General features: G+C 42.9%; 1 protein-coding gene across 1 annotated transcript; it reads left to right on the forward strand.

Annotated features, from left to right (window-relative positions):
* WNT10B (Wnt family member 10B) lies at positions 1 to 26,545 on the forward strand. The gene is made up of 5 exons (XM_075591229.1): positions 1 to 283; positions 15,277 to 15,438; positions 19,984 to 20,246; positions 21,625 to 22,001; positions 24,980 to 26,545. Exons 2-5 carry the CDS (start codon positions 15,356 to 15,358, stop codon positions 25,436 to 25,438), a joined length of 1,182 nt encoding a protein of 393 aa, XP_075447344.1. The 5' UTR covers positions 1 to 283; positions 15,277 to 15,355; the 3' UTR covers positions 25,439 to 26,545.
* Positions 26,546 to 27,667: the final 1,122 nt, after the last annotated feature.

The following is a 27,667-nucleotide window of genomic DNA, read 5'->3' on the forward strand; positions in this document are numbered from 1 at the left end:
AGAGCAACTTCAGAGAGAGGAGGGAATCTGCCAGAGACACATCCCTACAGAAGCTGCACAGACAGGGAGCTTGAGGCTGTGTTACAGGCACAGCTGAGACCCAGTGACCAGGTGTCAGGGCAGTGCCATTGAGAGACATAGTAGGGAAGAAGGCAGAAGAGGGAAGGGTGGGGAGAGGAGACCAGTCAAACTTGTAGGAATCCAGAAGACATGTGAAGCACACTGAGAAACCCAAAGGAGGCATCTCCAGCACATAAGCAAGGAGCGAGCGCTGGAGAGGAAGGTAGGACAATACAGGGCAAAGAGGGCATCAGGAAGGAAGGTGGGGAATAAATGTTGAAAACCTATTTATTACATGACTCATAAATAAGGCGTTAGTAAGTGATATGAGCTCAAGAAGAATGCCGTAACAAGTTCATTGCAGGAAACAGAATGAACTTTGCTTCACCCATTGTACCCCACAGTGTATCAATGTATGCAAGTATATAATTGAAGCTGTTCATTGTGTTTAGAACAAAGCCCATCTCTCTGCAGTGTATCCCAGGGCAGACTTCAAAACAAGAGCTACTCCTGTCAAAATAGCATTACTTTACCATGTATGCAGCACTTTACAATACTTAGGACACAGACAATTTAAAGTGCGAGGGTGTGATACACAGACACGAAGAAGAGCAAAAGCAAACCAGAGGGGAGATGGAGAAACCTCCCAGAAGAGTGTACAATCTTATCGGTAGGATTGGAGACACGTAGGGGCCTCTGGATCAATATAAATAGAAATATAGGATGAGTATATCAAATAAATGTAACATAGGTTGAAATCAATGAACATCCAGTATTAGTTTTTTCCAACCTCATCTACTATGTAACTATATATCAAGCATTGCACATAGAATATATGGAGTTAAATTGATGCACGAAAACCCCAAATGAGATTGCGCTTGTGTGCGCCTATGTACTAACCTTTTGTTTCTCAGTGTGTGGTTAACACGCGTCACAAATGTTTGTTAGTCAAATATATTGGTGCAAACAAGTGGGATGTGCACGATGCAGAGATGTAAATGGTATGAATTGGAAAAAATTGTATTATGTGCAGCAATTTTTTTTTGTTTTTTTTAACCTGCGTTAGCATTAATTGCCAAGCTGTGTACCTGGCATAAATCCTATAAAGCCTGTTTATATTGTTAGCACATAATTAGAAGTGCTTTAAATTGCTATTTAGCTGCTTGGATGTTTCATTATATACATCAACATTTTTTTAAGATTTTGAAACCATGGGGAAAATATACTAGTGTGTACCCAGAATAAATGAACCCCTTGCCCCAAACATTATTCTATGTACACACTAGCACATTTTTTTCTGCTATTCTCCACATATTCAAGGTAGCACACACCTTCTCATACAGCTTTCTAAGAGTTGAGCGAGGTTCCTCTTTACCGGTGGGAAATATATTCAACTAATACAGTAGTTGATATTTACTAATACTAGTTATGAAATAAAAAAAATACACCTCATTTTGTGTTTTCATTGACATTTTATCAGTCAGGTATATAACAAAATGAAATGCATCAAGCGTCAGTACAGACAACAAACTATGCATCGTGCGTAAGAAGTCTCATAGTAATCTCTTGCTAAGGGTTGGACTTCTTTTTAACACTATAATTTGGACGCAATTAACAAAGTCAAAGAACATGTTAGTATGCACAGGCCACATAGAGACGTGTGATTAGTATATTATGAAACAGCACCAGAAAGGATTGTTGGGTTTTATTCACAATGTATATTTTGTGTATACATTGAAAACATAAATGTGTTTAAATAAACAAAAAAAAATGTATAATGAGTAATCTGAATGTAAAATATAGACACACTTCAGTGGTATATCTGCCTGCATCAGTACAGCTACTGTAAATTGAGTTAGGGCACACAAACAAAAAAACCTCAATACCTATCAATAGGATATTTGCAATTACCACATCGGTTGTAACCAACGATTATTTCTTCCGCACTACAGAGAAACAAACAACAACATAAAAAGATGTTAAAGTAAAGAGAAAGGACAGCAGAGAGGCCAAGGAGACAAGAGGATGATTTAGGGAGGTCTATTTATTGAAGGCTCCCTGCTGCAAAACTGGGGCAAAGAAACCTGGGAAAGATTTAGCAAGAAAATTAAATCCTACTCCATAGCTTTCAAAGGGAGGACTCTGTTTAGATATATCTGTGCAGTTTTTTTTTGCCCAATTGTGCATTTTGAAGACTTTGTTAAAAAAAAAAAAAAAGAAGATGCAGTATCCCTACGTCTGATTGAGATATTTATACCCGGGATGACACACATGGGTTTATATGGCAATCCACAGAAACATGTTCCTTTTTTCTGCCCACGGCAGCCTTTGTTGTTTTTTTTTTTTTTTTGTTTATATTTCGGCTCGTGACTGCTTTAAATGTAAAACGTTTTCGTTAAATGAAGTTTCTCGATTACGGGCTGACGGAGACGGTGGGACGATGTTGACGACTGAGACTGACAGAGCCTCAGAATTTGATACATTCCAGTATAATATGTACACACCTTAACTCCTCCCGTCACTGCTGCCCAACCTGCGAGCTGGCGCACACGGGGCACAACAGGCGTGATACATTACACACACTTTTATGTGATACATTGTGATGACTAAGAGACGATCACATTACAGGGCTTTCTTAGCACTCAGTTGATGTTCGGAATGGTCTGTTTATCGAAGCTTCGTTGGCTCTAAAACTGGATAAAAATCGGTGCAAAAAAAACAACTGCACTAGGTTTATTAAAGGGAAGTCTCCCACTACATTGCTTTATTTTCTCTTTACATTACGTGATGCTATTTTTGTTCTGCTTTTACATTTTGGAGACTTTAATAAGTATACAGTATGTGTGACGATAAACACCATGCAATTCTGGGGCTAAAACTCTTTTCTTTTTTTTTTTATGCCATTTTTCTCCTTAAAATTAGTGGGATTTTCCCTTTAATACATTGGGGGTTATTTACTAATGTCTCCCTGCTGCAAAACTAGGGCAAAGTCTGTGCAAAAGAATTGCACCATATTTATCAAAGAAAAAAAAACTGAATTATTTCAATGGGATTTCCTTGGGAAATATTGCTCTATTTTGAGCAGGTTTTGCCTCAGTTTTTCAGATGGGAGATTTTAGCAAATGGACCTCATTCAATGCAATTATTGCTCCAATTTCAAGCAAATGCTGAAAATTCACAAATGGGATAATGTGAGTTTCCCAATAGCACTAGTGCGAGTTACCTGTGCAAGAATAGTGCCCTCAGATCTGCAGGATCTATGAGCCATATGCATCAAGGCAAAAGTGGTGCAATTCTGGGGCACAAAAGGCAACAGATGTACCAAACAAACATCCCAACAGAAGGTTTTGTTTGATACATCTAGTGCAATTGTTTTGCCTCAGAATTGCACCACTTTTGCTTTGTTACATACACCAAGATTCACCGAGCGCGGATGGAGGGTACAGTATGGCTCTGAGATCCCTAGTTAACTGCCATTGGGGTCTGTTTACTAACGTCTCCTGGCTGCAAAAGGAGGGCAAAAACCAGTGCAAAAAGCAGCGCCGTATTCATCCAAGAAAAGGAATCCCATTGAAAGCAATGAGAGTTTTTTTCTGGGATAAATCTGCAATTCTTTTGCTCCAGTTTGGCAGAGAAAGGGAGGGAAGGCAGAAGGCTCCACATACAGGTGCAAATTGTGTAGTTTTGTATCAACATATCATGGTGCTTTGCTCCAAATGTTGCTCCTCTTGTGCTATCGAGTGTTTTGCTGAGTGGTTGTAAGAGGTTAGGGGAGGAGATGTATCCAAAAGGGCACTATTATCTCGTGCCATTTACGTCTCTCATTGGGGGAAATTCACTTGGGTCCGTTGCAGGATAATACTCCTGATCCGACATTACCTTGCAACAGATCGAAATCAGCCAGGTCTGGAGTGGCGTTTAACTCTGCTCCTAAGAGATCTGAGCCGCTTGTAAAAAGTAAGATGAACACGTTTCATACATCTGCCGCCGGGCAAAAGGGACCCCGATGTTTTACCAACGAGATGGGACAAATTGTGAAAAATCCGCTATTTAAAAAAAAAAAAAACATTTTAAGTTTGATTCAATTTCATAAGCAAAAGTAATCCAAATCAAATGCCCATTGACATTGAGCGTTAAGAAAAACTTGTTGGAACATTTTGGATCGCTGCGAGCTTCTTTCGCTGAACCAACAAAGGATGAAATGCGCAAAGTTTTCTAATGCGCGCGAGGTGTTCGCACATCTCATATCTATGAAAGAATCTCATTTACAAACAATAGGACTTTTTCTGTAATGCTTCTTGCGCCATTGGTTTGCCCTGCAATTGCCCGACTTTTCCCTTTATCCACTGGGGTCTCCTAGCTGCTCTGGGATCCAAGAGAAAAGCAACTGGGAGTCTATGTGGGTTATGGATCAAAATGTCCCAACTTCAAAACTGGGGTAAAGAAACACACCAGATTTATTAAGGGAAAGTGTCCCCATCAAAATCCAATGTTTTTTTTTTGTTTGGTTGATAATCCTGGTGCAATAGTGTATGGAAAAATGCAAGTGGTGCAAATTCATGACCAACAAATTGCTCAAGATGTATCAAAATATTACTTTCAATGTAGTTGTTTCTTTAATACATATAGAGGCATATGTGTTAAGGCAAAAGTGGAGCAATTCTGGGGCAAAATAACTGCACCGTATGTATCAACGAACAAAGTCCCATTGAAAGTAATAGGATTATTTTCTTTAATGCATCTAATGCAGTTCTTTGCGCCAGGTTTGCTGCACTGGTGCCTTGGTACATAAGCGCCATAGAGACCATTCTATCAACGTACAGAAAAACCTGTTGTGATGCACTGCACTTCATTTTTGCTCCACAATTGTGTCAATTGTACCAAGTTTTTTGCTCCAGATTCTAACGACAGGCGCAGATTGTAAAGGAAGAAAACTAACGTCCCTTGAGATTGAAAGGAGGAAACATGACACAAAGAGACCAAGTTACGTCTCATTCTAAGTCGCGCACCATGTATCTCCTCCCAAACTCCTCCTGCTGACACTCCCCACAAAACTAGAAGATGCAAATGGCGCAATGTCTCGAGCAAAGTCCTTGGTATTTTGACGGGGAAAAAAGGCGCAACACAAAAACTACACCATTTGTGCCAATTTCACTTCAATATTGCCTAAGTGCATAGGCCACTTAGTGCTGATTTTTTTGCCTCAAAATTGTATAATTTTTGCCTTGATACATACATGTACACCCCTTGGAGTTTTTCCTTTGGCAAATCAGGTGCAATTCTTTTGCACTGGTTTTGCCCCAGTTTGCAGCAAGGAGACTTTAGTCACTAACCCCATAAGGCCTGGGACATAGAGGAGCAAAAAGCGCTGAGCTGCGCTGAGGCAGTGAGCGCGCTCTGGGGGCGGGGCGGAGGCAGGGCGGGGGAGGAGCGGAGGCGTGCCAGGAGGTGGGGTGGGAGGCGGGGCTAGTCCCCCGCTCCCATTGGATGGGAGCGGTCACGTTACCGCTCCTCCGCTTCCTCGAGCGGCAAATTTCAAAACTGCCTGTCTCGGGAAAGTTTCTCAGCCTCCGCACGCATCAGCGCGCATGCGGAGGGAGAAACTATAGCCGCGCTGATGACAGATGCAGGGGCTTTGTGCATCTGCTCAGCGCGGCTCAGCCCGCCTCAGCGAGCTTAAAACCACTATGTCCCAGGCCTAAGGCAGCGTCCATACTCCCTGCGATGGCGCGAGCAAAGGCCGTACCTCTGTGAGGCAGGCTATAGAGCACGCGACCGCGATTACCGGACAGACAAAATCATTTGAAAATCACCTGAGAGGTTCAGCCACTGAGAGCGAACCACTCACCTGACGTCACGGACGCGCCTCCCGTCACGTTTCCCCCTCCATCATCCCAAGGCCATGGATCACCTCTGGGGCAAGCGCGCACGACGCCACGCGCTCTGAGGCGCGCACAAGCCTACTATTTCCGCGGCCTAAGAGCCCTGCAAGTCCAGAACCAGAGAAAGCTACAGTAGATACGGCTACACTGCACCAAGTCAGAAAGTGAACAGGTCCTGATACAGAAGACAACATAGAACAAGATGAAACCTGCACTTCTAATAATACCCGCAGAGGGTTACATAAACTTTCACCTACTACAGACTGCTGCAGAGTATTGCTGAACGCATGTAGTCAGACTAGCAGAGACACCTGCAGAGGGTACTGTTCAGCCCCACTACTTAAGCATGCAGGAACAACAGTAACCCCTACCAAGCATGTGTCAATAATACTACTGAGGCACGGAGAGCCCTACTTCAGTCTGACCGTTAAGCCTTTCATAGACTTACTCAGTGGTTAAGTGTTACTCAACTATAAAGACCTGCTGGATCCTATTTACCCTTTCCAGTGAAACCCACAGAGCACCGTTTAACTATACAGTGTGCTTATGTTTCTCACATGTCTCTTGCCGCTGTATAAGTAAAGATGTACATACAGTACTGGAATACTGTGGGCTATGTACTAATGTCTCCCGGCTGCAAAGCGGAGACGACACCATTGCTAAAGAGGAGAAATCCTAATTGCTTTCTATGGGATGCCTTTTCTTAGATAAATATGGTGCCGTTTTGTACACGTTAGTAAACTGACCTCATTAACTCTGCTAGGGAAAGTTGCTGGTAATAGATCCGACCTGATCGCGACACCCCCAGAGCTTTCCGTAACGCTAAGGGCTCTGAAGTGTGTTAGTGCAGATAGGGCGCTAGCACATGGGAAATGATCTGCATGAGAATTTCCCTGATCAGCACTAATACACTTTAGAACAGGGCCGGCCAACTCCAGTTCTCAAGTATACCCAACAGGTCAGGTTTTAAGGATATCGCTGCTTCAGCACAGGTGGCTCAATCAGTGGCTCAGTCTTTAATTGCTTTAGAACATAACCCCCTAAGAGTGAGGCCTATGTAGCATTGTCTAAAGTAGCGTTTAGATTTGATCATAATTACATTTAAATAGAGTTTGACCTACTTACTGCATAATATATATATTCCTCTTCTGCTAGGGACCATCCTATTGGGAAAATACAAGTTGGAGTCCTGGCGTACATCGATCAGAGAATACATCCTGGATTAGTCTTTAACACTGTATCAACTTCCCTTCAGGCCCTTATTCAATACGCCATGAAGCCTCCTCCCTGTGCTGGAGAAGATTTTAGTCACTTGAATGGAGCCGGATTCTCTTTCAGCACAAGATACTTTATTGGCTGACTTCACGGCGTGTTAAGTAAGAGTAAAGGAGAGGGGTACATTTAGAATGACTGATGGGCATTAGGGATTTCAGGAGGGAGTTTCACGGAGCAGCCACCTAATTACTTCATTTCAAATTGCAGTGTTGAAATTTGATCGCCCTAATTCAGTTCATTTTTTTGTTGCTGAGAAATTGCCTGTACGGTACTTTTTCATTCTCCACCCAGATTACACTCTTTACTGTTAAATCCTTCAGTAGTTTTCTACCTCACAAATAAAAATATCACTTGTGAGCACTTTCACGTCTCGGACAGGTCTGCAACTCTGCTTTCCCCCATTATCTCTTGTGCAGTGCTTCCATTGTGCCAGGGATTCTGGGTAATGACATGCAAATGAGCACAGTGTCTCTTCTTGCTTCAAATCCATTTTAACAGGGACTCCTATAAGCTTATGGCTGCCACATTACACAGCTTTTCAGCACAGCCTGGGTTAAAGAAGTGCAGAGCGAGTAACCCTGCTCACAGACAGCCATTTCAACCTTCTGGGTCTCGTCAGTGTGAGAATGGTTATACTGGCTTAACAAACAAATACTGATGTAAAATGATTTTTTCTGGTGACTTTTACATATAAACAACACGCAGAAGAAATATCTGAAGCGTAACCACTGAAATGTATTAATCACTACAAGATCCTTAATTATTTGCTTTGTTTAGAGCCGTTCGACATTTTTCGAACAGGGTGACATTTTATTTCGCGAACATTTTTTGCGCAAATCGGCAAGCTCGCCTCAAAAATCTGCCAAGCAAAAAAAGTCAATGTGCAAGGTCCCAGAGTTCTTCAAATAATGCTATTTGAATGCTAAAATGTCACAACATTTCACGTAGCTTGTGTTATAATATCTATCGTTAGTCCAAATAAAAAGGTCTCGCCTACTGTAATACTGAAGTACTCCTTTACCCTGCACGTTCGCAACTGGACTAACACGGCTTTTTCTACTTCCTTCACAACATTTGACGAAACTATGGTGAAATTCCATCAACAGCTTGGCAAAAACCCTGGCACAAATGACAAAATTGGTGACATTTTGCTGATTTTCGAGCAATGTGACCTTTTGGTAAAATTTAGCGAAAATCACAAAATGATTGTGAATATGTAGTGAAGCACTTTTGAAGACATTCCCACATCTCTAAGTAGGATGCCCTAAAACAAGGGTGGATAACTTCAGTCCGCAAGGGCCACCAACAGGCCAGGTATTAAAGATATCCCTGCTTCAGCACAGGTGGCTCAATCAGTGGCTCTGATTGAGCCACCTGTGCTGAAGCAGGGAGATCCTTAATACCTGGCCTGTTAATGGCCATTGAGGACTTGAGTTGGCCACCCCTGCCCTATACAGACTCCAACAAAATAAGTGTGTATTGTGTACGCTGGTATTTGTTATCGTGGGGTTTTTTTCTAGCTAGACTTCTCGTCTTATCAATGAAAAGCTATTACTTATTTCATAGCCAAATATATGTTCACTGACAGTGCGGCTTTTGGGCCTATGCATAAAGCATTGCTAACAGCTAGTTTGTTGTAGACGTGACACACACAATAGCAACAAATTCATACGTCTTGTGCAGCAGTGTATAAAACCGATTTCTCTGCGTTGTACGTGGACCAAGGTTTTTTTCACTAAGAAAAAAATGGCGTCCGTGTGTGGTGTTGGAGGCGGAGTTTGGGTGTTGTCAGTGGTGCACATATAAAAATGACATGTATGAAACTAATCACAAGCACGCTCCACTTTAGAGCACCAGAAACAAAAATGTCACAATTGTCCGTCAACTTTTTCTTGTCGTAAAAGATAAACGCGAGCCTTTCTGAATGCAATTAAATGTCTGAGCATGGCACACGCCATGCAAAGGATAAGAAAACGTGCGCCAAATGTAAGAAGGTCAATAGGACACACCCACATGTGATTTTAGGTGGGGGAATGGTATTTACACGCAATGCAATTAATGTAATTTTCAAACAACTATTTTTTGTATACTGCTCCCATTGTATTGAACAAGTATTACACGTGTCAATAAAGAATTGGACAGCGCTCCCACAATAGTATAAATGTGATCAAGTGGAATAATACAGTGGTAAATAAATATAAAGTATACAATATCTTGGGTTGAAGTTTGCTCTGGAACCTTTAGTAAGGACTTGTCTCCAACTGTCCTCTGTAACAAAACTTCTCTTCCACGTGGAAGAGAAGTGTTGAACAAGTATTAAACATGGTGTTGTGCAGCTGAGCGCTTTCACTTTTTTGCATATCCAGTTTATGTTGCTAAGTGAGACTGAGGATTTAAATAGCAGAAGGCAGATAAAGAAGTGTAAAACTGTATCTGTGTAAGGCAGTGGTTTCCAACCTTTTTTTGCTTAAGAAATCCTATAATTATATGGTGACATTCTGTAGAACCCCAACCCTCTCTAATAGCGCGTCTGAGATTAGATGCATTGTAAGGAACCCCAACCCTCTCTAATAGCGCGTCTGAGATCCGATGCATTGTTAGGAACCCCAACCCTCTCTAATAGCGCGTCTGAGATCAGATGCATTATAAAGAACCCCAACCCTCTCTAATAGCGCGTCTGAGATCCGATGCATTGTTAGGAACCCCAACCCTCTCTAATAGCCCGTCTGAGATCAGATGCATTATAAAGAACCCCAACCCTCTCTAATAGCGCGTCTGAGATCAGTTGCATTGTAAGGAACCCCAACCCTCTCTAATAGCGTGTCTGAGATCCGATGCATTGTAAGGAACCCCAACCCAATCTAATAGCGTGTCTGAGATCAGATGCATTGTAAATTCTTCTGTATTTGGTACAACTTTCAAAATACCTGAAAACTGCAGGGAACCCTTTAGGGATGCCCATTGAACCCAAGAGTTCCTAGAAACCCCTGTTGAAAAGCACTGGTCTAAGGCAAGGAGGGGAATTCAAGCCCATACAATACTGAAGTGGTTAATACCAATTTCCACCTTGCAGCATTTCATCTGCGAGACATTGCTCCACATACAGGAATATAGGAAAAAACAGGTTGTTGCGTGAGAGTCTTATCTACACTGTACATGCAAAGGTGTTACTGATAGAAGCATGTGGGTTATGTCCTATTGAGCAGGGACAGTCTAATATTTGAGATATTGGGGGCTATTTATCAAAGCAAACGTGGTCTAATTATGGGGTAAAACAAACTGCACCAACTTTGTTGAAGTCAAAAACCCTATTGATTTCAATGGGATTTTTTTTTTGCTTCCATACATACTGTGTGGTGCAGATTTGTTTGACATTGTATTGCACCACTTTGCTTTAATACACCGCGCTGAGGCATATATCTTTATATATATATTGAAGCAAAAGTGGTGCCCAAATGGGTCAAAAAATCTGCACCATATTTATGAAAGCAAAACATGCTATTAAAATCAATAGAAATGTATGCAGTTTATCTTGCTTCAAGAATTGTACCTCTTTTGATTTGAAACATAGGGGCAGTGGTGTAGCTAGACATGCGTAGGCCCCCGGGCAAACATTATTTCAGAGCCCCATTATAAGTGAACCTATTCCATAGATTCAGGAGAAAAGGTTCCCTCAATTTAAATTGGAGGATATCTCTCATCTCTCCTCGGCTCTCTCCCCCTCCTTCAACTCATCATCCCTCCTCAGCTCTCTCCCCCTCCTCCAACTCATCATCCCTCCTCAGCTCTCTCACCCTCTTCCAACTCATCATCCCTCCTCAGCTCTCTCACCCTCCTCCCCATCATCCCTCCTCAGCTCTCTCCCCCTCCTCCACCTCATCATTCCTCCTCAGCACTCTCCCCCTCCTCCCCACCATCCCTCCTAAGCTCTCTCCCCCTCCTCCACCTCATCATCCCCCCTCAGCTCTCTCCCCCTCCTCCACCTCATCATTCCTCCTCAGCTCTCTCCCCCTCCTCCCCACCATCCCTCCTCAGCTCTCTCCCCCTCCTCCCCATCATCCCTCCTCAGCTCTCTCCCCCTCCTCCAGCTCTCCCCCTCCTCCAGCTCGGTCCCCCTCCTCCTCCACGCCTGTCTGTGGGACAGGGTGGTGATAGAGGCAGGCGGGAGGAGATGATTGTATGGACGGCGGGCTGCCAGAGTTAAGCAGAGCAGAGGCAGAGCAGGACAGCCGGGGAGGAGCGCGCTGTAGCAGCATAGACACCGAAAGTTAGAAAGACTTCCAGGTCGGACCGCTGGGGCGCGCTCCTTCCTGGGCGCCCTGCTCTGCCTCTGTGCAACTCCTAACTCCTCTGCCGGCTGCTCCTTTGCTTCACATCTGGGGGAGAAGAGAGAGAGATGGTTAGCAGGGCCACCGACGGGGGGAGAGCGTGCCGCCAAGGATTTGCCCAGGCTATAGCTACGCCCCTGCATAGGGGTCTAAGTATCAAGGCAATTTTGGAGCAAGACTGGGGCATTTTCATCCTGCAGCTACTGTATGTATCAAATTATTTTGCCTCTTGCCCTGTCTGTGCCAGGTGCGGCTTGGGGAGTGTCCACGGGAGGAGTTACATGGGGCACAGATTATAATGAGATGTATCATATTCTGCATCTCTGCATGCAATTCTTTTTCACTTTCCTTTGCCCCCATAAAATCCTCCACATCTTACGTGGCGTAAGTGTAACATTCTGCGCCAGGAGACGCTGTTCTTATGAATGACGCAGCTCTGCGTCAAAACAGCAAAGCACACTTATCTCTGCATTGATATGCAGACCTCATAGACTCCAAAATGAATTAATAATTAATATATGCTTAAACAAATCATATAAATCTTAAGAGTCTATGGTGCCTATGCACTAAGATCATATTAAAAATGCTATTGCATGTCAACATTTTAGTGCTAAAAAGTAGTACAAACCTTCATAAAATGTGCATCGTATGCATGGGGGTTGTTTTGTGACTTCCTACGCGTAACGCATCATTTGTTGTTTGAAATTAATTTCGATGGATTGCGTCACGCTGAATTCCTGGTTGAAACAATTTAAATGAAAACAGAATTGTGTATTTTTTATATTTATAAATAGTGTTCATATAAACTATTAGTGCGGCAATTAGTGTAGTGTAAATACAAATATAGGATAAGTATCTGTCGTTGAAATTTAGCATAGATTAAACTTGATAGCTATGTCTTTTTTCAACCTCATCTACTACTGTATGTAGCTACTAAGTAACTGTGTAACTATGTAATTATGCAATTATGTAACTATGTAATATTATTTAAAGTCATAGTGTGAACAATTTTTTTTGTTAACCTACCGTATAAAATGAAACTTCTTTGTTGCATCAAAAAAAAATTGGGTTGACACATAGCAACTTAATTCTACACTCACACTATTAGCAGACTTGAGGGTTTAAACCAAGTTGAACTTGGTGGAATAGTTTTAACGCACGTTCTCTTTTTCATGGGAGTTCACAGAAACATTATTTTTTAGTACATACCATTAACATCTGTACGTGTCTCTGTGCTAATAAAAATAAAATAAAAATGTTGATTCTCATGGCACAGATTGAGGCATTTCAGGATAGCACATAGGATGAGCACACAAGCGCAATTTAAAATGAGATTTCTGTGCGACACTTTTGCACCAACAATGCCATTTGCACGGCTTAGTACATAGACCCCTATATATCAATGCAAAAGTGGAGCAATTCCAGGGCAGTACAACAGCAGGAGATGTACTAAACAATATTATATTGTTATTTATTATAATATGTTGTATTCCAATGGTTTTTTTCTGTAATGCTGTACATACTGAACAGAGCAGTTATTTTGCTCCCGAATAGCTCCATTCTTGCTTTGACACATACTGTATGCAAAGACTTCTTATGAATTACTTTGCTGCTTATAAATTGTGACTATTTGCATCTTACTGTACAGTATATGCATTATTTATTCATCTTTATAGCGCATTAAGTATTTCCAACCTGATTGTTTAGCACCTACAACAAATGTAAAATCCTGAAACACATACATCGCTTAAAGCTGCAATTCATGCAATATCCTACGTGGTTTTTTTAAATAAATCAGTTCTGTACTATGAGAAAATACTTGTTGCATTTTTTTAAAACAACTCTAAATTAAAAATTTTATGTATTATAATGTAACAATTATTTTTTATTTCTATAGCAACCATTTACAAAGTCACACCCCCTTCCACTTCTGGAACAGTCTCTGGCACACACACTTTTTGAGCCGAGCCCTGCCCTCTCTAGCAGTGCACCAATCTAGTGATTGCCTGGTCATATGATCTTCCCCACAGAACTTTGCATCTTGAGTCCTCTTCTGCTGCACTGACAGCCATTTAGTGAACCCCCAAGCCGAATCTTCGCCGATCGATTACAGGAAAACGGATCGATCGGCAACTTAGCTAATTACTTATTATTGTGTGGATTGTATTGGTGCACATATTAAAGGGGGGAAATAAATAAATAAATAAATAAATAAATAAAACGGCAGCTTGGACTGCTGCTTTAAAATGCGGATTTGTTCAATTTATATTTTCCCGTTGTTTATTATAGATGTTTCTAAATTCTTTTAGCACTTTTTGAAAAGTCTGTACTGTCTGTATGTGTCGGTGGGACAAGCCCATGTTAAAAAAAAGGAGCAATCCAGGCAATATCCTACATGTGTTCTGTAGTATTAGATAATACTTACTACAGTACTTTTTTTTTTATTCAACTCAATGCCATTTTTAATCCATTTTAATATACTGATAATCCTTTGATTTCTATAACAGGTTTTAAACACTTCCCCAGCAGTGCAAGATATTTGTAACACTTTCCTGTTTGTGGTAATTTGTTGCCACAATTCCCAGCAGTTTGAGCTGCAAACTGTAACAATAGATATATAATGTTACCACACTAATATAAGAATACATTGTAGCTGCTGAGTTACAATGACTGAAGGATTGATTTGAAACTGAAAAGCAGCCATTTAGCGAACCCTGGGAAGCAAGATTTTGCTGTTCGATCACTGGAGAACAAATTGATCACCAGCTTAGGTAATTCGTTTTCAATAAAAGTAATCAAAGGCTGCATATGTTAAAATAAAAAAAATTGTTTTTTTTTAAATGGAAGTGGCTTGGATTGCCTGTTTAAGAAGGAAATTATAGCCAGTTCAGAGTTTTTTTCAGGATCCAGGGATCAAAACCTGCCATAGATGAATGTCTCTCGGGGTGATTGGGAACTAGGTGGCTTCAGACCTACTGGTCAGCCTAATCCAGTGCTGCTTTAATATTTTCTCCTAAGGATGAAGTCATGCAGCTAGCACACAATGTCACACGGTGCAGGGCTCTATAACCAAAACGGGTTCTTCTTCCTTATGTGCATATCAATAGTTGGAAGCAACACTCCAACTTAAAAAAGCAAAGAGGTCGGGTTTTTTCCCCTAGTGAAGGCCAACCTTGTGGCCGCAACGTTGGATCCATAAATATTCCTTTGCCTTTAAAATATTTTGTATATCTAAGTATATGCCCTCAACAAGAGAGCTGATCCATGTGACTGGAGTCACTTGACAATGGCCTAAGTGAGGCCGAAACGTTGTGTATCAGGAATAAATTATTTTGCTGAAAAGTCCGTGGAGCCCTGGATCATCTCTCTTGTTGATGTATATCTGGATTGCTGCAGATAGGCCATCCCTGAACCAGGAGCTCTGGCATGGTGCGCAAGTATCGCATTTTCCTTGCATTTATTTGCATTCTTTTGGTGTGCTACACACCCACATGCCTAAGTATATGCCCTGCCAGGTACAGTTAAGATACTTGCTTTTCTTCTGTTATGATTATTTGTTCTTCATGAGCGCACAATTTGATCTTTTTGTAGTCATCTTGTGTGACCATTTTTTTTAATCATCTTGGTTGTCTGGAGGAATTGGACCTGGAAATGTTAAGTCCGGTCACTGTAGAGCTACTAAAGATGGGTAGAGGTCTGAGATATGACTCTGATGTCCTTTACTTTATCAGGTTCGGCAGGACTGAGGTAGAGGGGAGCCCCCGGGCCAGGAGATGAAGGAGGAGCCTCAACATCTGACACAGCTGTCCAATGAAAGGTCAGAGGATGGCCTGGGACACCCACACAGACACCTGGCCCTGGATTCTTACTATCGCCATCTGGATCTGCAGCCGGTAAATGTGTGGACTGAATTGAATGAGCGGAGGAGAGAGAAAATGAGAGAGGAACAGGAAAATACCTTTATTCAACCAACATGAAAATAACCCATACAGTATATTACATATATTGATGGTCCTAAGAATTATCTTTCCACTCCACAAGCAGCCTGTTCGATAGATAGATGATGTGACACATTAGATAGATAGATAGATAGATAGATAGATAGATAGATAGATAGATAGATAGATAGATAGATAGATAGATAGATAGATAGATAGATAGATAGATGTACCGTAAAAGTGACGTAGTGAACTGTGTGGTCCTGTATGCTTTGAATGTGTTTTACTCTATGATTTCATGTATGAAGAGCTCTGATGTTGGTCCATCACAACCAAGGTATCACAGCCTGTAACAAGTCTGTGCTAGTTGTATTATTTCGTTTTATGTATGTTATGTTGTTATGTGTTGTGTAGTACTTAGCAACTGCAATGCTCTATAAATCAGTAAAGGGGAGAAGGGTAAACAGTGGACACAGGGGTCTATGTATCAACACAGAAAAAGTCTGTTTTAACACACTCCTTAATTTTTGGGAGTATGAACAGGTTCTTACATCTGATGCAGAACTTTAGGCTTACGCCACTTCAGATATGGCAGAATCTGGGGGACAAATAAAAGGAGAAAAGAATGGTGCAGAGATGCAGAATGTGATACATCTCATTAGCATAACTCCTCCCCAACCCCTCCCACTGACACTCCCCCAGGTGCAAACCGGGGCAGTCAGGGCAGCATTGGAGTAAAATGCATTGATACATAGGTGAAGGATATAAATACCCCAGCTTTGCCAAAACATTGAGAGAAGGGGAAGAAGAAAGATGAGAAGTAGCTAAATGTCTCAGTCCATCATCTGTGATCTGCCTGTCCACCCGTCTACCTGCTGTATTCATGCATAATAACTAAGTATCATTCATAAATTCCTCCATCCCCACTGCGGATCATGCGACGTGAAACGATGGAATTATAGCCTTCTATTACTGGCGTTAGTTTTTTGAGTCAGAGACCTCCCTGGGCCTTATTCTACCCCGCGCAACGGGCTGGCGATATCACACGTTAAAGTATAAGGCCCCATGTATCCAGGCAAAGATACAGTAGGACGTGCTTTTGTGGATGACAAATTAAAAGAATTTGCTTGCCGCTGCACACAATATATGGAACGTGTTTATGAAAAATGCAACAGAAAGAATGTGATAAATCCCATTCAAATTAATTTGTCCCTTAACTCCTCCCTGCTCCCGACTGTTGACAGCCCCATTTTGCAAGCTGACACATTCAGTACAAAGTAAGTACACAACGACAAAGGATAGAATTCTGCACACTGGGGTCTAGGCTGCCAATCTGTCGCATGCCTCGTGCAGCAGAAAAGGACCAGACTCTCAGCGATACAACTCCAATAGCTTTCAGTGGGATGTTTTTACATCTCTTTAGTCTCCTGCGCTAGATTTTATACTTAGAACACTGATAAATAACACCAAAGCAAGAACACTGAGATAGGATTAAACCTACATATCACAGCTCAGCGATATGTGTTAATGTTAACACCTGGGGGGGAATGAATATAAGGATCTCACATTTCTCAAATGCCGATCACACTTGGGGCTACTTGTCAGAATTTGCTGAAATACGGTTTATATCTGTTAGCACTGAATTTTTCAGATCATTTCAGAATTAATTATTTTACACATTGTGGGCACAATTGCACTTTATTTCAATCATATTTGAATTTGTATCATCGCCATCATTTTGGGTATAGGGTACACTATGGGTAGCGCTGGTTCTTTCCCAAGTTGAAATGAAAATAAATAGTTGAATTGTAATGAAAACATAAAGCAACAGAACATTCGGACAGTCAGACAGAGACCCCCATGGGATATCCCTACGCGTTTTGTGCCCAAACATAGCTCTGCGTTAGAGAAAGTCGCTATGTAAGAGGGCAGAACTGGTCCTATTCTGGATCACCAAGCTGCACGGGTAACAGAGAGCAAGAGCAAAATGACATGTTTCTGCGATAAACCGAATGTGCTTTTTTGCTGGTGAATTGCAACAGTTACACCTTGACTCAGAATGAACTTCTCTCATTGACTAGACTCTCAAAGCTCGGTTATAAACATGTGTTAGGTTTTCTATAATAACGTAACACCAGCATTGGTTTTATAATGTTATTATTCATTTCCGTGTGAAGGGTTAAAGAGAAATGTAGTTCCCGGCTTCAAAACTCCCCATTGGGAGGTGTGTTAATTTAAGGCACAAGTGGAACAATTCTGGGGCAAAAGATTCACACCATATGTATCAAAGAAAGAATTCCCATTGAAATAAATAAGATTGCACTACTTTTGCCCTGATATATATATATACACCTCATTGCTTTTCATTGGTAATTTTGCTTTGATAAACCGTTCCATCCCTCCTTTGTCCTGCATTTTCTTGAGAGGGCAGGTCTGCACGGATTTCTTGTCCTGCATAATTTGAGGGGGTGATGACTCAAGGTCGATTTGGTACATAATTGGTACGAATTGTATCCTTTTCCTCTTGCATCTCTTTGGGACAGTGTATCAAAGTCTTCACCTTACAGAGTGTTCCCTAGACTAGAGCAATGCCACCCACACTCGGAGTCTCCTGAGATCTGGAGATAAGGACCTGCGTAAGGGCTTGCCCATTTTTATCGTAACGATGGCGGTTTCCAGACAACAAACAAAGGGAGCAGCATGCAGCAGAGTGATGTTGCCAGGAACATCTCCTGGTTGTTTGCACGCGGTATAATTCTAGGAGAGAGTAAATAAATATGCATCAGTGTAAAAAAGAAGCCATAAGGAGGGCAGCTATTTTAACCATTTCAAAGTATGAGAGGACGGCAGTATATTGGGTTGTATTGTATATTGTATGTCTTTATTGGGTTGAAGGCCAAGATGGCCCTGACAGGGTTAAACTTCCGGGCTGCTCTTGGCCTACAGCTCACAAGTTGCCTTACCCCTATAAAATGTTGAAGCGCTGTACTGAGAATGTATTGCTATATCATATGATAATGTCACAGCTTAACTCGGATGTACCTTTGTAAGTACATACAGTGTACATATTTAAGGTGGAATAGGGCCAATATGACTGCATTTCTTCTTGCGGTATCAATATATATTTTGCAAGCTTTTGTTAATATATATGTTAATAACATATCCCTTGCATATGTTTAAATACATTCCTACTTCCTGTTTTGCGAAAGTTTGGTTTTTATTGCCGAGGTTATAAAACATGAATTATTTTCCCTTCAGCGTGGACATGTTTTGATCTGTCGCTCGGTCCCTTGGCTCGCAGTTCTGTTTTCCTGCCCCTCCTTCAGCAACAGAGAAATTGCTGAGGTTTAGATCTGAAGTGAAGACAAATATATTCCCACCCCGCAGGGAGCGTCCCACTGAGCTTCTGACGGCGGCCGAGACTTCTGTTCCCACCCAGGGCAAGACAAGGGGACCTTGGGTTAACCCCTTCGAAGCTGGATGGGGCAAGCAACACCCTGACACTGAATAGAATAAACATTGCGGTCCCCTTGTCATTTCGCTGCCCTCCCTCTTTTACGTGACAATTATATGTAGAGTAAAGTCTGTGCAAATCTCCCCCCTCACATACCTCCTTTTAAGTCACACAGATAGTGGTGGCTCCAATCATTAGCAAGCTAAACAAGTGCCTACGGTGATTCAAGGAGAGAACATTCACTGGAATGTATTTTTCTCCAGGCTTGCAATTTTGTTTTTACATTTAATATGCCTAATGCTTTCTACAGTTCCCATTGTGCATTTTCATCTTGGGTCTCTTTGCGTGTTGCATTTAATTAAGTTATAACAAGGATCCCAATTAGTGTTTTGACTACTGCAGGAGAGGCTGCAGCAGATTGCCAACATACTGTATGCTTTGCTAGCACTGAAAGGATTGGAGCGATGGCCTATAGTTTGTTAGAAGCACCTCTGTATACAAAGACATATAGTGCCCGTGCCTGGCAAGCAATACCAGTCAACACTTTTGCTGAATACAGTTTTGCTTTTGGGATCACTAGGGTTTAACTTCAATATGAGTGTAGTTACAGTTTATTCTTTCATCTTTACAGTGCTCCTATGATGTACCTTCTATGGTAAGGGTCCTGGCATGTCAGGGTCCCTTATGAAGTACCAGAGATGTCATGGACACCTGCTCGTTTTCTAGGGGGTGAAAGGGCTGACCGCTCCAATGGAGTGCCCAACTAAAGTGAAATGGAAGTGGATTCCCCTCCACTTACGTTTCCAGCATCTGGGGCCTGGCCAATGTTATGTCATAATCACATGACCCGGAAGTGCTAGAGATGCCACTGGGGCCCCTAAGGTTAAGTCTCTTACATCGGCAGGTAAATGTAACATAGGCAGAGGAAGTGTCTTCTCCTCCAGACAATAGTAGTACGCAATAAGACGTAGTTTTTCTTTCTCTTTGTGTCTTTCTATGAAGAGCTGTCTTCACGACCATGTGCCTTTCTCTTTCTGCCTCACCAGAGTTCTGTGCAATGATATATTGGGTCTAAAGTTGCCAAATGACCCCATCCTGACTCCCAACACTGTCTGCCTGACCTTGCCTGGCCTGAGCAAACGCCAACTGGGCTTATGCGTGCGCAGCCCCGATGTCACAGCCTCGGCCCTTCAGGGAATCCAGATTGCCATCCACGAGTGCCAGCATCAGCTGAGGGGGCAACGCTGGAACTGCTCCTCACTGGAGCTCGGGGGCAAAGTGCCGCATGACAGCGCCATCCTGAAGAGAGGTACAGCCAGTGCAAACTCACAGGGTGAACAGACATTGGGGATTTTCAAAATCTTCATGTCAAGGCCAGTACAGGTCCTGTATTCCCATTTGATTGTCTGTTAGCAACTTTGGCCTAATAGAATAAGTTATGAAGAAAGATGAGCTTATGTTAGATCCCTGTTAATCTGGAGTCAGAGGAAGCTATGCATTTCCGTTCTGTATTCACCATTAAGGTGATATCACCCGAGTGTGAGTACGCATGTGAGTGTGTGTGTGTGTGTGTGTGTGAGTGTGTGTGTGTGTGTGTGTGTGTGTGTGTCATTAACTGATTAACTTATCAGTTTATTAATAAATGTGTTTCCAACTTACAATCTTCGTTAGAAAGATGTATTCGTTAACCTTAACTCATGTAACAGTTTGTATCCTGTGCACGTTTTCCAGATTAGTTGGAACCTAATCCAGTGCAGGGTGCTTTATAGCATTTAAGCCCAGAATGACTTCTTTTTAATGACCGACCACAGGGAGGGAGAAAATAATAGGAAGGGAGAGAACAAGGGAAGGAGAAGTGAAAGAGAGATAAGTGATCAGAAAGAGATGATGGAGGAGAGACAAAGGGCCGTAATACTTATGCTGTGAAGGCACTTCCCCACATTGAAGAAGATTTTAGTCCCATTCTTTTGAATGGAGCCAAACACTTTTTCCGCACTCGGAAGCAGCTTCGCAGCACATTGAACAGCGGCCAAAGAGACAGAGAGAAAGAAGAAGGCTAGGAAAGAGAAGCCTATAAAAGAGAACGGCAGGGATTTATCACAGCTGCCTTTTGTGGGAAATTCCCAACTACAAGTAGCAACTTCACAATGTCAGGGGATCCTGCTTGCAGGATGGGGGTGGGTATAAGGGTTTCACTGTCACAGGCATAATGTTTCTCTAAACGTAACTCCTTAATCCCTGAAAGACACTTTTGCGTTAAGAATTGCTCCGTTACCTAAGTGACAGCCCGGGGATTGTACTGCGCACTTCAGTCTATCATGTTAGTTGTAATACTAATAAGAGTATACAGCAGATGGTTAACCATCAGTGGATCACCTACTTACACTAACTCGAGCCATTATTAGCCAGGGACAATTAGCCAAACACGTATTTAAAATAGCACAAGGAATATGGTGTGCAGACTGCAGAGGTATCCGACTCCTCTCAAATTCACCTGCAATAACAACGTACCCCTCTTATACTCGCACAATAAAATAGCTTTTTGTGGTATGAGCCATTTGAATCCCATAAACATGTAGGATGCAACAAGACTAAGGATTCAGGTTTATTCTGATATCAGTGTGATATTGTGTAGGTCGGTGGAAGGTCTGTCGTAGGTCATCGGACTCTGTGCTTCTTTCCACTAGGATTTCGGGAGAGTGCCTTTACCTTCTCGCTGCTGGCAGCTGGTGTCATGCATTCGGTAGCCACGGCTTGTAGCCTGGGCAAGCTGCAGGGCTGCGGGTGTGAGTGGAAACGCCGGGGCACTGAGGAGAAGATCCGACTGAAGCTGAACCAGCTGCAGCTCCAAGCTCTGTCCAAGGTGAGGGGTCTCCCCAGAGACCTGACCCCACTGCTCCGAGAGACGCCTGAGCCCAGTCCCCAAGACACCTGGGAGTGGGGCGGCTGCAAGCACGAGCTGGAGTTCGGAGAGAAATTCTCCAGGGATTTCCTGGACTCCAGGGAGTCGCCACGGGACATTCAAGCAAGGATGAGGATACACAACAACCGTGTGGGACGGCAGGTACTGCAACAGCATCATGATCATGTGCAGGGCACTGACGTTTCATGGGGGCTATTATCTTCTTCTCCTAGCCACCAAAATAAATGGTACAAAAGACAGTATCAAATTTATCAAGGAAAAAATTCCACTTCTCTCTACTGGATTTTTTAAAATGAAATATAACACTTTTTTCTATAGGTGTGTGCTGGGAGACATTGGTAAACATCCCCCATTGTGCTCAGCATGTGCTTATCCTGTATTGTGTGTGCTGCATTGATTTATAGGTACTAATTAATGCACAGAGGTCCATGTATCAAGCAGAACATATTAACACCATGCAGCTTTCGCACATATTTATATTCTATTACGTATAAATAACTTTCAAGCTTGATATATTTCATGAAATGCTTCAGGAGCAATTCATGCAATATCCTACACGTGATTTTGTAATACATCAGTTCTGTAGTATTAGATAATACATACTACATTTTTTTTTTTTAATTCAACTCTTAATTACATTTTTTATTAATTTTAATATAATGAGCATCATTTGATTTCTATAGGGGTTTTAACACACTTCCCCAGCAGTGCAAGATCTTTGCAACACTCTCCTGTTTGTGATCATTTGTTGCCAATATTCCCAGCAGTTTGAGCTGCAAACTGTAACAATAGATAATGTTACCTTAGTACAGTGATTTCCAACACGGGTTCTGTGAGCACCGCTCAGAGTTTCTGCGGCCGCCAGGGGGGGAGAACTGGGACAACTCTCCTAGCTGTTCCAGGCGCACCACATAGCAGTGACCCAGCGGCTCCCGAGCTCAGCACCAGGAGCCGCCCGGTGACTGCTATCCTTCCTCTGCCTGCTCCTGCAGCACCAGAAGTCATGGCAACTTCCGGCTGACAGGAGGGAGAGGAAGGAATAGGTAAGAGTGCGTTGTCAGCCCTTAAAGTTTGTGTGTGTGTATAGAAGAGGGGGAAAGAGTGTGTGTATAAAAGAGAGCGGGGGGAGAGTGTGTATTAAAGAGAAAGGGGGAGAGAGTGTGTGTGTGTAAGTGAGAGGGCGAGAGAGAGTGTGTGTGTGTATGTGTGTGTGTTTGTAAGTGAGAGGGGGAGTGTATGTATAGAAGAGAGAGGGGAGAGGGAAGATAAGGGAGAGTTTGTGGGAGAGAGAGAGTGTAAAGGGGAGGGTGTGAGGGGGGAGAGACACAAGAAATGGAGGGCGAGAGGGGGGGCGAGAGATGTGGGGTGAGGGAGGGATAAGAGACAGGGTGTAAGGGGGGGGGGTTGAGAAACGAAAGGCGGGGGTGGGGGTTGGGGTTCCCCAGAATTTCACAATCGAATTCTGCACTTCCTTAACCAAAAAAAGTTGAAAACCACTAGTAGTAATGTAAGAATACATTGTAGCTGCTGAGTTACACTAACTGAAGGATTGATTGAAACTGAAAGGCAGCCATTTAGTGAACCCTGGGGAGCAGGATCTTTGCTGATCGATTACAGGAGAACAAATCAATCGTCAGCTTAGGTCATTAGTTTTCAGTAAAGGTAATCAAAGGCTGCATATATTACATATAATGTGCCACTTGGATTAACTCTGTAAGCAAACTAATTTCAGCCTACAACTGGCAGCATAACTGATGGTGAAAAATGATAGTAACATTGGCTAATATTTAGGCATATTATTTGTATATCAGTACATTAACATGCAGGGGGCATGTTCTAAATCAGGGGTGCGCAAACTGGGCAGCCCGAGATTTTTTTTTGGGGGGGGGGGAAGGAGGGAGCGGCGATTGCATAGGCCCCGCGATCTTCCCCATTTAAATGCCGGGGGATCACGTGAGGCCTCTGCAACTTCACTTAGCTTGTCTCTGGCGATGCGTTGCCATAGCAACGGGGTCACGTGACGTCGTGTTTCCATCATGGCAACGTGACGTCAGGTGACCCCGCGGCGTCATTTGACGACGGAGACATGGTAAGGAGGGGGGCGCGAGCAGGGGGGGGGAGTGCGCAGGGGGGAACATTTGTGCACCCCTGCTCTACAAGAGTTACTGACTTAGCTACAGAAACCACGGCAAGTCTGATCTTGGGACATTCTATTTCATTTGATCAATATAGTGTCTGAACAGCCAGACTGGGATCCTGATAGACAGACCCCGATGACAATATTGTAGCGTGACACCAAAGGGAGAGCGAGCAGGGAATGAGACATATAATGGAAGGGTGAAACTCTCACTGCCACCTGCAGCAAAGGACTCAAAATATAGTTCTACATATCCTCACAATACATCTTAGATTTCTTATACACGAATTATAGATCTATACATATAAGCTGAGGATAAGGAAACATATTTCACCTAGTCTGATCATTAGTTTCTACCCATAATGTCATGCTACAGGTCGACTTGGGTCCTTTTGACTCGATGGTTGCCTTTAAATACTCAACATACAAATGCTAAATGTATCAAAAAGATTAATAGAAGGCGTTCTGTTCTGGAGTGGCTGTTGATGGAGATGTTGGTCCATGTTTACTTTTCAGCGATATTCCGTAAAGCACTTTCTGGTGCCGGAAGACATTATATGGCCCATTCACTCTGACGTTGGGGGGCTTGGGTGTGGGGGTTCTTATGAAATAGCATCACTTAGTAAGTATCTGCCATTGTGACTTCAACCTCTTAAGAATTTTGTAATTCAGCTACGGTTTTAATTTGCTAATCGTTAATTGGCATACAATATTATTTATTAAAGCCGTTTCTTGCATAGCCCTTTTCAAGTAAATGATTGTACAGTAAATCACCCCTGCCCAGGTATAATTGGTACTCATTACTCATTAGATCTGCCTTGGAAGGATGGAAGGCTGAGTAAGCCTTGCTGGGCATATGTACCTGTCAACATCAGGTTAGCACAGGATGATGTGGTGTTTTAGACAGTTGAGCCAACATTATTATACTATACAATTATTGCTGGACATTGCTTAATGACCTCTGACCACATTCCTCTTGCAGGCGGTGACAGAGAACATGAAGCGTAGGTGCAAGTGCCATGGAACGTCAGGAAGCTGCCAGTTCAAGACGTGCTGGCATGTGACTCCCGAGTTCCGGTCTGTTAGCACCCTGTTGCGGGACAAGCTGCAACGCGCCGTCTTCGTCAACTCCCGTAACAAGAACAGCGGAGCCTTCCACCCACGGTTAAACAAGAAACGCCTTGCCCGTGAGCTTGTCTACTTCGAGAAGTCTCCTGACTTCTGCGAGAGGGACCCCAAAGTTGACTCCCCCGGGACCCAGGGACGCGTCTGTAACAAGACAAGCCACCAGATGGACAGCTGTGCCAGCCTGTGCTGTGGGCGAGGCCACAACATACTGATGCAGACCCGCCGGGAGCGCTGCAATTGCCGCTTCCACTGGTGCTGCTACGTGATGTGTGAGGAGTGCCGGGTCACGCAATGGGTCAACGTCTGCAAGTGATTCCAGCACGGGTTACAAGTTCTGAATATCTGGGTTCCCAATATAGTCATTAATTTATTCTTTCGTGGGGCTGACAGTGTATGCAGCTCTGTGTACAGAACTACTTGCACAGTGAGACACTGCCCAAAAGAGCCTACAGTCCAATTTTTGTTGCTGGAGCCACAGTGACATGAGATGACTTATCCAGAGGTCACAAGGAGCTGGCATTGGGGTTCAAACATCTTCCACTTCAATACCAATGCTGTCACCACTAGACCCTCTCTTCCAATCCACCAAAAGAATGTTTCCGCCAAGGTTATTAACAGCTAAGCGTTCCAGAACTTTGCAAATCAGAAGCACAAAGAGGGTCGAGGAACACATATATTCCTCTATATACCCTTGGGACTCACCTAATTATCGCAGCCCATGGCTGGGTATCAGTGCAGTGACTACGATCATAGTGACGCCACTTCATTACGGGATTTGACTTTGCAGCATCCTATGCTCAAATGGTATTGCAATACATAGTCACACAAGGAATATATTTCCTGTGGATGCAAGGACATCCGTATGAGCGGGAGGAAGGGACGGACAAGCACTTGACATGAACTCTAATTCATATACCAACGCAAAATGAGGTGACACGTGAACAGAGGGAATGCTAGATTTTGCTCTTTTTCTAATGGATCCTCTTTGAAAACTCTCAATTGAACCCCTGCCCCTACTCTTCTATGACATGGCAGGTTCGGTACACACATTGGATGCCAGATATTGCTCCAAGGCAACTTTAAAACTACATGTGACATTTTGTATACACACACTGGCCCTAACTCTATAAACTGTGATAGCGGCGATGCAGCGCAATCGTGAGGAAAGCCCCATTGACTTCAATGCGTTTGCCCATGCAGTGGCGCCGGATCGCCACTCTCACAGTTTATAGAATGAGTTCTGCTGTGGGCATGTAGCTTTGGGGGTAGAAGGTGCAGTGATACTGAATTTGCCTGACTCTGAGACCTCCACATTTCAGTACCTCCTTCCTGACTTAACAAGGGAGTTCCGAGAGGATGGGAAAGGGGGTTCATTTATTGGAGTTTGTATATTTCTTTTAAATTAAACTTAAATAACTTATCTTGCTTGCCAGAATTGATTTCCCTTACATGTTGTTATTTATAGAGAAGCTCTGTAGAATGCAATGCAGATACAGTTGACTGCTGAAAGTGTGCTTGTCCCCTTGGGGATTGCAAATGCAGTGTGTGCAGAGCTGTGACTGAACATGCTGTATTGTGGTTCAGAAAAAATTGTGGTTGTACAGATTGCAACGAAGGTCGAAAAAGGAATGCAATGCAGACCCAGCTGTTTCTTGTCAGCATGCAGAACAGGATCAGTTATGATGACTCCAGTGACAGTGCAAAATGAAGTACTGACCAAGCTACAACAGCGCACCGAAGGAGCGGCATTATATAACACTTAGGGGTCTGTGTATGAAGACCAAAAAGGAGAAATTCTGGAAAAATCCTGTTAAAAGCAATAAGATGATAAATCGTTGATAAATCTGATGCTATTTTTTTTGCCACAGATTTCCACCAGATTTTGCCATCACCCTGTGAGGAATCACAAGACATACCCTACATGTCACAAGGATTGCCATTCTAGGGGCACCATGACTTACATGGTACGCCACACCAGAAATGCTAGTTTTCTGAATGGAAGTGGAGTATAGTCCACTTCCGTTCATGTACTGTGGAACCTGCCCGTGACCACATGATCAAGCGATCATGTGGTTGAGTACCAGAAGACTGGTGGCACACTGGTGACGCCAGTGTTCTGGCACTCGTATGGTTAATATGGCGCCTTACACTGCACCTGACAGCACATTTATATTAATCACATTTGGTGGTCCTTCGAATTCAATGATGTGTTGGTAATTGAAGCATACAGCACATTGTACAGTATATCATCTCCTGATGCTCCCTGGCATGTCATTATCTGCAAGTCCTTAGCATGCAGTATTCTTTTGGTGTAGCTGGTATATCATCATCTGTTGATGATGTGATGGCAAATCATGCTTTTCCGGTCTCACCCATGCAACTCTCAGGCATGTGACGATATGCAAATCTCTTGTTAGTATGAAATATTCTGCAGGAAGTTGGCATGTGTTGCTGTGCAAATGCTGGGCATGCAGTGTTCTGCAGAACCTTGGCACGACCCGCTTTGCAGGTTGATGTAATTGCTTCACTTTAAATGCTCGGT

The sequence above is a fragment of the Ascaphus truei genome, chromosome 3 (assembly GCF_040206685.1).
Source record: "Ascaphus truei isolate aAscTru1 chromosome 3, aAscTru1.hap1, whole genome shotgun sequence".
NCBI lineage: Eukaryota > Metazoa > Chordata > Amphibia > Anura > Ascaphidae > Ascaphus > Ascaphus truei.